The sequence below is a fragment of the Lemur catta genome, chromosome 14 (assembly GCF_020740605.2).
Source record: "Lemur catta isolate mLemCat1 chromosome 14, mLemCat1.pri, whole genome shotgun sequence".
NCBI lineage: Eukaryota > Metazoa > Chordata > Mammalia > Primates > Lemuridae > Lemur > Lemur catta.
This window is the reverse complement of record NC_059141.1, coordinates 47,165,803-47,176,206: the sequence shown is the minus strand read 5'-3', so window position 1 is coordinate 47,176,206 and position 10,404 is coordinate 47,165,803. Positions and strand designations below refer to the sequence as shown.

At 35.4% G+C, this 10,404-nt stretch overlaps 1 protein-coding gene across 1 annotated transcript in view; it reads right to left on the bottom strand.

The window, feature by feature from the left end:
• Nucleotides 1–1,961: 1,961 nt before the first annotated feature.
• TET1 (tet methylcytosine dioxygenase 1) overlaps nucleotides 1,962–10,404 on the bottom strand; it is a 110,322-nt gene continuing 101,879 nt past the window's right edge. Inside the window, exons 11-12 of the mRNA XM_045569296.1 lie at nucleotides 9,176–9,530; nucleotides 1,962–5,186 (exon numbers count right to left, since the gene is read on the bottom strand). Coding sequence (XP_045425252.1) covers nucleotides 4,174–5,186; nucleotides 9,176–9,530 — 1,368 coding nt within the window. The 3' untranslated portion in view covers nucleotides 1,962–4,173. The remainder of the gene's footprint in view (nucleotides 5,187–9,175; nucleotides 9,531–10,404) is intronic.

Here is a 10,404-nt window from a genome sequence, read left to right as displayed (position 1 = left end):
ACAATCATGGCTAGGTAGTATATACAGTGGAAATATGCTGTCCTTAATTGCTTCAAAAATCCAATCTTTATAACTCCTTATACGTGCTTAATACAAGTTCCAGGGGAATTGAAAGCTTATACTGTATAAGCATTTGGTATTTGTTTTTTCCCAGTGATAAAATACCCTCTGAGTGAGCGAATTGAGTTTTTCTTCAGTTCTCCTAAACACAAAGTGGCCTTCATCTGTTTAAAGTCTAATTACAATCATAATTACAAACTGACATTAACATCTGCTCTATGGACCCCAGTTATTGAACTATGAGACGTCTGAGATGGCTTTCACTGTTGGGAGAGGCCACTACCATATTACCTTATTTCACAATTCTTTTGTCATAAATTTCTACAAAAGATCAAAACTCACCGTTGTATTAGACTGAGACAAAAAAAGATTTTCATGCATTAAGGTGTGAAATTGAAGGTAACTATATCTTAAAAGTCGCATACAGCTACTGATTTAGTTGGCACGTGCAAACTAAATGCTGTGCCCAATGTTGGTGGAAGTTGTCATGCAATAATGTCATAACTTTGTCTCAGATAAAAAGTCAATATAATTTTTGTTTTAAAAAGAGTAGTTTAGGGTCATTCTCATACATGCTATTGTGAAATGATAATCAGTAGGAGTCCACTGGAGTAATAATGTTAGAAAGTAGGTTACTTCATGTAAATTAAGACAGTAGCTCATTTACACAAGGGTATGTATTCAATTAAGTATGTATTGGGGTTATGTCTTAAGTTTCTTATGGATTTCATCTAGTTGATGTTCTATATTTAAAAAAATTTTATCCACATGCAGATTGAATAACAAAGATGTTGGAAAGTTATATAAGAGATAAACATGTTGCAATAATTTACCTACAGCTATACATTTGCATACAGCTTCACTTTCCAATAATATATTTCAATTATGTTTATGACATGGAACATTTGGTACTTTGTGGATGAATTGGAAACAAGATGTAGGTGAAGCTGACAAATGCAAGAAAAAAATTTCAACAATGGCCTAAGAGTCATTAGAAATAGAATTTCAAGGGGCAGCATGGTATTTTGTAGGATTCTATAATAGGCAGGAGTTATTCTCTTATTATAGTCAGTAAGTTTGTAGCATATTATGAATTGGATGGGCTACCTTGGAGGTCATGTATCAATGAATTTAATGATCATACCATGGACAAAGGCATAAGATTTAAAACCCAATCTGAATGCTATACAAGAGATATAAGAGAAGGTGATTATCACAGTAAAACAAAATAGAGGGGAAGAAATAATGTTAGATGACCAGTTTTATGAGTGAAATTGTCATTTCAAACAAATTTATTTCCTTGTTTCAATAAGAAAGAGCATTCTAAAAGCAATGTAGCCAGCATACAATCACAATGTGGCAGAACATTGAAAAAGCATAAGCTGTTTTGAAATCAGAGAATGGGATGGTAAACTGTTAAAATTAGGAAATATAGTCCAACAAAGTAGGAATCCAATGTGGTTCCCACAAAGGGATAATCAGTTTAGGCAGTCCATTCAGGATGTTAATTACAACAAAGGAATGGAAACATTTTAGTTGAGACTAGATATTTTCATATACTTGTTTTGGCAAGCTGCAACAAGTTTGACAAATCCCAATAGTCCCAAAAATTAACATTGGTGTTTAAAGTTTAGATTATTGAGACATTTCTTTAGCGTTAGAGACAAATTTATTTGAATTATGGCAGATATATTACCACGGATTATTTTGAAGGTAATTTGCTATTTCTTTTAAAAATGTTTGTAAGGGCATCTTTTAGAATTTTAATTATTCAAGTTCACTATATCATAGGTGGTGATTCAAAGAAAAACAAAAGTGGCTGGTACGAGTGCAGTGGTGTTTACAACTCATTGATCATAAACAGAGATTTCTTTATTCCTTCCCCACTCCCACTGCTTTACTTGACTAGCCTTTAAAAACAAAACAAAACAAAACCAAAAAGAGCAAATAAAAAATGCAAGGAAAAACAAAAGTGATACTTCAAAATTTTCAGGTATTCAATAAGTATAGACTGGAAGAATGAACAGATGGGTGGATAGATAAAGGGCCATAAAACTTTATCCATTAAATCTGGTGAGGAAATAATTTCTAGTGGGCACTAAGGCCTAAAATCTAAAACATATCACAAGGGTGTATTCCTGATAGTCTAATACTAGTAAATATCTTATTGAAGTAGCTGAAGCAATAAACGATCACTTATTTATATACTTATATGTATAAGAAACCTTAGGCTCACAAAAATATACATGTTTTAAAACGGAAATCTAAGGCACACAAAATACTAAAACAAGTCAATGAATTACCCTATTTTACATATTCAAGAAGCAGAAATCTACTTGTACAAGATGATGGTCTATCAATGGACATTTTGTTATTTACAATCCCTTCATATTCCTTTACTTGGATTAGTCAAAAGCTTGAAACTGATACTTTGCACAATATATATTTTTTAAAATTAATAAGTTACAACATGTTTTTCTTTAGAGAACTTGCTGGAACTGTTTGCTTTTGCACCAAAATTGTGAGTGTTAGCGGTTGTCGGGTTCCTATGGCATTTCCAAGGGAGAAGCACCATTAGGTTTTCCATACTCCCAAGGAATCTGACACTTTGAATGTTATAGCACCTCTGCATTTTAACAGAATCAAGTATTTCATTGAACGTTCTCTTGTTCTAAACATGTTGTTTGGGTAATCCTTTTTGTTTTACCTTAATTGAGTCAATAAAGTAATGGGAAAAAATAATGGGCAGACTAAAATAAATAGAATGTCTATTTTCCTGTTACCTAGAACTTAGGCAATTATCAGAGAAGATGAGTAACGGTTTTTCCAAACATAATATGCTATAATAAGATAAACAAATGGATTAGCTCTTAATGGACAAAGCCATTTCTACTGTTTAACTGGAGTCTGGGTCGAGGATACGTGATAATAGGAAATTTGTTTTAAAAAGATTTCTACAGGAATTTTTTTCCTTATTCTATACCAGACTTTCAGAACAAATAAGGCAGTTTGGGATGGGTAAGGTTCTGGCTACTTAATTTTTACATTTTGTCACCTTGAAACATTAGAAGCATTTGATTCTTCTTAAACCTATTCTGTCCCATCATCTCCTTTTGTAAACACCTTTCATGGGTCGTACTGAGAAAGCTGGGATGAAAGTAAATTGAGGCCATTGTTGCTCAATAAGCCAGAAGAGACCCCCCCCTTTAGTTTCAAAGAAAATATTAATCAATATTGGCGATACGTTTCCTAATTCCAATTTTAGACGTAATTTACAATTTTTGCATTAGCTAACTATTTTATATACTGTAAGTTGCTCATATTTGAATGTGAAAGGACACAAACCATATATATGATTGGAATACATACTGCAGTTAACAAGATGGAACTCTACACAGCAAGGATAAATGATTTCTCTTGTATGCAAATATGCACAAACAATAGACAATAGGATTCTTATACTCTATTATTTCAAGTTACTTTTAAAAATAGAAAGTGCTTTTAAAATATATATTTACAATTTATGAACAGCCTCCAACCATTACTAACAATAATGAGTTATTTTATATAGGAGAAATATTTTAAGAGAGAAAACATTTCATACATTTATTTCAAAGGAATATGCCGATTTTCTAGCAATGATTGGAAGATGTTGGAACAATGGCACCATGAAATAATAATTCAGCTTATTTTTAACTGTGTCGATGTGGTTAAGCACCAGGAGCTGTGTAGAGTTAACACTGTTTGTCTTGATTTTACATCATAGAACATGAACCTGTTAAAATCCTCTAAAAATGACTCTTGTTTCATAGTAAACAGACTTAATTTAAAGCACCAAACTGAGTGATTCTATCAAGGTTAACACCTAACCAAAACATTTCTTTTATGTATTTAAAACTATAAAACATTTATTTTTGCTTAAAATGTGCACCTTCTACCAATTGTCAAAATATAGTCACAGTTAAGAATACCCACCCCATTTTTTTTTTTTTTTACCTCGGACTTGAAATGGGTGAGATGAAGATATAGTAAACCACAACATGACTTTCTTTCAAAAGCACCTTGTAAAAATACACTACATCAGCAAAGGCATTAAGAAGGGGAGAAAAGCTTTCAGACCCAATGGTTATAGGGCCCTGCAACATGTGTGAGAGCGTAGGGGGATACGGTGACGACATTGTCATGGGTTAATGTTAATGCTTTATGAGAAGGAATTTGGTTCAATTCATTTGCTTCAGAGGACAGTTCAGGGACCTCATTAGCTGCCTGGTGTTTTTGCTCTGAGGCTTTCATCTTCTTATTCTTAGCTTCTTTAGCCTCAAATTTAATCTTGTTCAGTTCAAAACCATGTTGGGGCTTATTCAAGTTTTTGTGCTGGTAAAAAACAAGGGAGAGGCGAGTAGGATGATTACGGTTTGGATGCTCAACAGGAGTTGTAGCATGAAGCTCCCGCCGGGCACACTCAATTAAAACTGAGCCATGCGCAGGGGCTATTGCCACCCCGCCAATATTGGCATCCAAGAAGATGTGCTCACTGTCTGACCAATACTCATCAATGTGGGGCAATTTCTCTTCAGCAGGCGACAGGAGGTCATCAGAGAGGGGCTCATCTGACAGGGGCTCATCTACTTCAGAATGCTGCTCATCTTCTTCTATCAGAGAGGAAGCAAGTTCATGAGGGGTGAGGAGGAATGAGGGCTGCTGGTTTGGCTGGTTAGAAGTTAGCTGCTCAGGTGGACCAGTGGGAGGCTCAGAATACACCAAGGAATCTGTCACAGGTGTAGATAGGGCGGGAAGAGGAGCCACTTCACCAGGCTGTGCAATTCCAGTGCATTCCCCAGCAGTTGCATTGGCACCGCTGTGGCTTCCATAAGGCGTTGTGTAGTGGGGTACGCTACTTCCTTCTGAAAACCCCTGCGAGGCTGTTGCTTCACTCTTCAATGGAGCTGTGGTGGCTGGAGCAGTCTTCGAGGAGCAGGAGAAACCTGGAGATAGGTTTGCCTCCTTTGCCGGGTGAGGAGTGGATGACATCAGGGAACAGGTTTTAGTGTTTTCTGAAACTTTAAAGATAAAATGGGGTTCCGTTTCACTTTTTATTTCAGGTTGCACCGTCTCGGTTTTATTCCCTAAACAGAGAAAAGGACACCCAATGTGAAGATAAATACAAACTTCTTTTGGTAGCTGTTGTCTTTAAAAGATATTTTTATAAAGAGAAGTACAGAGAAAATAATAAAACATTGATGTTGGCCAGTTTTGTTCTATTTGTTGGTAATCATACTCAAATGCACACAGAATTAAATATTATATGTAGTTTGGTATGCTTTTTCACCCAACAAATTTCCTTAAAGAATTCTTCTCTTGGCATGTAATCATAAGTACAAAGATTCAGCCAAAAGAATGGATATTCATTCTTTAAAATAGTAAAATATTAGAAATGACCTAATTGGCTATGAAATAAAAAATACAACTATACATTGGAATATTGTGCAGGTCTTATAATATTATGACACAGAAAAATATTTAACTATTTAAAGAGATGTTTAGATATATTTTAAGCATTGCATGACTTCATTTTCCAAAAAGTAAAAATAAGTAATAGTTTATAAATATTTCTGGGACAAAAGCATCATAATTGGCAAAGCCAATTATTAGGCAGAAGGAAGTCATACAAAAAATTTTTAGTTAAAATAAAACTCTGTGACCCTCAACAGCAAGAGCATTTCAGCTCCCTTTCTTTCTCACTAATTAGGTAGATCATTATTATCATACTGGCACATGTGAGTTATTTACTAAGATCCACACAAACCTCCTATCAAATGGCAACATTTTTCTTGGGGACATTCTCTCTGTCCTTAAAAAAAAATTGGCCATGAAAAAGAAGGAAATTTTGTCATTTGCAGAAACATGGATGGATCTGGAGGACATTATTTTAAGTGATGCAAATTTTAGGACCAAGAAAAAGAAAAAGTAAAGTAGCCATATTTTAAAATAACTAATAATATAATAATACTAAAGATTGACTAACTTCAAAGATCTGCAATTGTCCTCTCAGATGATACAACCTGGAGACATGACACTTCTCATTACTTAAAACCCAAGCAATGATACATCAGGAAACCTGTGCTACTATCTATGGTGGTCTCTAGAGGTTGTCAGTAGAAAGAAAATAATAGGAAGGAAAGATTAAAAATAGGGATGGGTAGAATTACAAAGGAACAGAAGGTTGTTGGCCATTGTACTTATGGCCATTAGTATCAGGAAATACATTGTAAGAAAATAGCCAAAAGATGACATACAAAAATGATTCACATTTTAACCAGCATCCTATTGGGGAATGACATAAAAGATGAAAATGATATGGTTGCTCTTTATAAGCAACATAGAACCACATGTGTGAATCATAAAATAAACCTAAATTAAATATCTGTAAAATGGAGCTATAAGGGAGAAGGAATAATAATTCTCCCCACTTTGCCTCTTTAGTATTTCTCTGTATTGAATCCTTTCCAGCATTATATAAATGCCTGTACTGTCATTTCTCTCATCTGACAAAAACAAACAACCTCTGTTATCAATGTAACAATAAAGGAAGCTAAGGAATATCCTGTAATTCTAAGTTTGAATATCAGTGTAAGTTCAGGATGTATTTTTTTCTGTAGCTCCTTAGAGAAATGGCTGATTTTAGATATAGGGCAGAACTATTTAAGATGAACCTGGCACATCTTGTTACAGAAGCAAAGAAAGCTATCAAAGACAACTAGGATTGTGACAAAAGAACTCAGAAGCCAGCTTAAGAGGTTTCTATAGACCAAAGATGAGACAAGTTGAACATTTTTCTTCCCTCCCTTCCTTCCCTCTTTCTCTCTCTTTCTTTTTATTTATTTGAGACAGAGTCTTGACCTGTTGCCCAGGCTAGAGTGCAGTGGCATCATCATAACTTAATGTAGCCTTTAACTCCTGGGCTCAAGTCATTCTCCTGCCTCAGTCCCTCATGTAGCCAGAACCATACATGCACACTGCCACACCCAGAGAATTTTTTCTATTTTTTGTAGAGACAGGGTCTCACTTTTGCTCAAGTTGGTTTTTTTTTTTTTTTTTCTTTCTTGATCTTGGAATTCAGATTGGTCTTGAGCTCCTGGCCACAAGTGATCCTCCTGCCTAGGCCTCCCCAAAGTGCTAGGATTACAGGCATGAGCCACTGTGCCTGGCCTACTTTTGTACATTTTTTAACATTTTCATTAAACTCTTCTCAACTCGATAACCTTCACTGCATTCCACTGATCCCCTTTGTAGCCAACCAAAAGAATTTCTCCGGTTCCTCTTCCTCTTCCATTTCCTCATAAATCCACTTTCATTCATTCTCTGTTCCACCATTCTACTGAATCTGCTCTCACAGGGCCTCTAATGGCCTTTGCATAGAATGGGGAAATTTTAGTCTCCACATCACTGGACAAAGGAGGAGCATTTGACAAGTCAGTCATTCCTTCTTTAAAATACTAGCCTTTGGTTTCACTCTTATCTCACCACACCTTCTAAATTTTCCATGCTGTTTCCTTCTCATCTCTGAATCCTCTAAAAATTGAGAATTCCCAGGTTTTGTTCTTGAGTTGCTTTTATCCTTCTTTCAGTTTCTTGGCTTTCATACTCTCCCTATGCTGCTGACCTGCCTGAACTTACATCTCCTGCCTGAACTTCTTCTCTGCCTACCTAACACAATCATTGGAATGCCTGATAAGTTCCTTGAAATTGATACATCCAAAAGTGAGCTTCGGATCTCTCACCATCTATCTTTCCGAACCTGTTCTTCTCTCCCTGTTCCTCTTGCTGACTGCATCCTTCCAGTTCCCTCAGGCCTCTAACATCAGGGTAACCCTTGACACTTCTTTTTGTCTTATACTCTATGTTTAATCTATCAAATTCTGTTGACTCTAACTTCAAAACATCATCAGAATCAAGACATTGCTCATGTCCTCCTCATTAGCTACTCTGGTCCATTCTCCATCCTCTCTCTCTTGAAGTGTTAGGATAGACTCTGTGATCTCCCTACTTTTCTGTCCTCTGCCCCCTTTTATTATAGTTTCAACCCACTAACTGCAGGGTTACGTTTGAGTCAGATCATAGCTCTGCTTTATTCTGATATCTGCAGTAACCTTCTCCTTACTCACAATAAAGGTCAGCGTCTTTACAGAAGTCTACAAAGCCTGGGGGGAGTTGCTCACACACCCCCCTCTTGGACTCTGATCTTAGCTGTTATTATTCTGCTCATTTCACACTCTGCGCTCCAGTCACGCTGGCCTCTATACACACCTCAAATAGTCAAGGTAAAGTCCTGCCTCTGAACCTGTGTACTTGCCATTTCCTCTGCCGAGAATATTATTTTCCAAATATTGACATTGCTGACCCTCTCATTTCCTTTTGGACTTTGCTCAAATGCCATATTCTCAGTGAATCCTTTTTTTAGCAGCCATATTTAAGTAGAAAATCTCTTACAGCAGTGTCTCCCTTCTCCCTCACTAGAACATTTCTAACACCTAAAGCAGTTCAAAGATGTTCATTGACAGTTTTCATAAGATACTAAAAAAAAAAAAAAAAAAATCAAAGGGCTTCAAAGTGGTGTTTAGTAATATCTGTTGACTGGATAACCAAAAACAAAAACAAAAACAAAAAACAAAAAACTGATGCTAAAGGTGATCAAGGAAGGCTTCCAGGAAGTCATGTCATTCATCAATACCAAGAAAAATGAGTAGGGCTTCAAATTATATGGGAAAGTCACAGGAACGATGATAAGAATATTAAAATATAAAAAAGGATAAGTAGAAAAAATTACCAAGAAATACTTAAGGGTCACTTTTTTATTGACTTTTAGTTCAGGCACATATGTAGAAATATATTCAGTGTCTGAGTTGTAACTCCTAACAAACTATAATAATGACAAATTAGATTCAAGAACAATGAGTTAATTAATATTTGCTCTAAAATTTCTCTTTTCACAATGTCTCATCACTAAGACAATAAGTAAGATAGAAGAGAGGAAAAATAACATGAAAGGGAAAGTCCAAACTCTTTTGTCAATGAAAGTTGTAGAGAGAAAATTAGCAGGTTGCATAGGACTCACCTAAGAGTGGCAGTGAGGAAGCCTTATTGTTGTTTGTTGTCGTGGTGCTGTTATTTTTCCGCTTGATTTTAGGAATGAGTTTCTTCTCAACTGCCCTTATCTTATGTGCCAGAACCTCTGTCATCATTGCAGCCCTCTTTTTCCCAGAACGAGGAACAGGCTGAGTGAAACGTGTTCTTTTTTTGCGGCGGGGTGCGAGGACCTCGATAGCCCCAGATTTGATCTTGGCATCCATTCCTTCCCTTGAGCCAAACTCATCTGTGTCTGAAAGTTTATAAAGAGGTAGCACATGGAGCTGCTCATCTTGAGGAATAACACCCAATGAGCGGTTATCTTCTCGTGTTAAAGTACAAACCTAATAGGAAGGAAACATGAAATGGGAAATATAGGTTGTGCACATTCAATATAGTTATTCCTACATTCCTTTTGTTGCCATTGAGAAAGTAATATGTATTCCCAATTTATTAATTGATTACTGATGGTCTATTAATTTTGGATAATTATCTTATATCAAGGAACCTAACTGTACTCGATTCTAGTAACTTATCATTTGTTTATAAGCAGATAAGTAATTTTGAGTTGATTTTATAAATAATATTATACTATTATACAATACTTTTTTTTTTATATTAAAGCTTCCTGTTACATCCATCTTACTGCATTGCCTAAGTTAAGCAATGGCTCTTAAATTGTGTTTACTGAGTTCATATTAAGTGTTAATTATTAAGATATGTCTGGAAGCAGACCTGGTGAAAAAAGAAAAACAACAGAAAAATAAAATAAGTAAATAAATGGTATGATTTTAGCTTATATAGGACCCTATTTCTGAATATTTCAATAATATCACATTCCTTGGGTAGAGGGGGCTTAATTATAATGAATTATCCTAATTTCCTGGGTTTTCCTTTAGGACTTTTCTCACTTTTGCTTAAAAGTGGGATTTATTTATAGATATGTTCTCTGTCTTCTTTGTCAGGATAATTTTTTTTTCTTCATGAAATTAATTGAGAATATCAGAAGCAAAAAAAAGAGGTATAAGAGGTTTCTCTTTCTTAAAAGGACTTACAGTTTCAGTTTCGAAAATTTAACTAAAATATTTAACATCAACAAATTTTCTCTTTCTGCTCCATTTTGATTCTATTCCAGTGAGAAGCCACAAAAAAAACCACTAGCCTATCTTTTGAATATAAAATACTATATCTTAGGCTGGGCACGGTGGCTCACGCCTG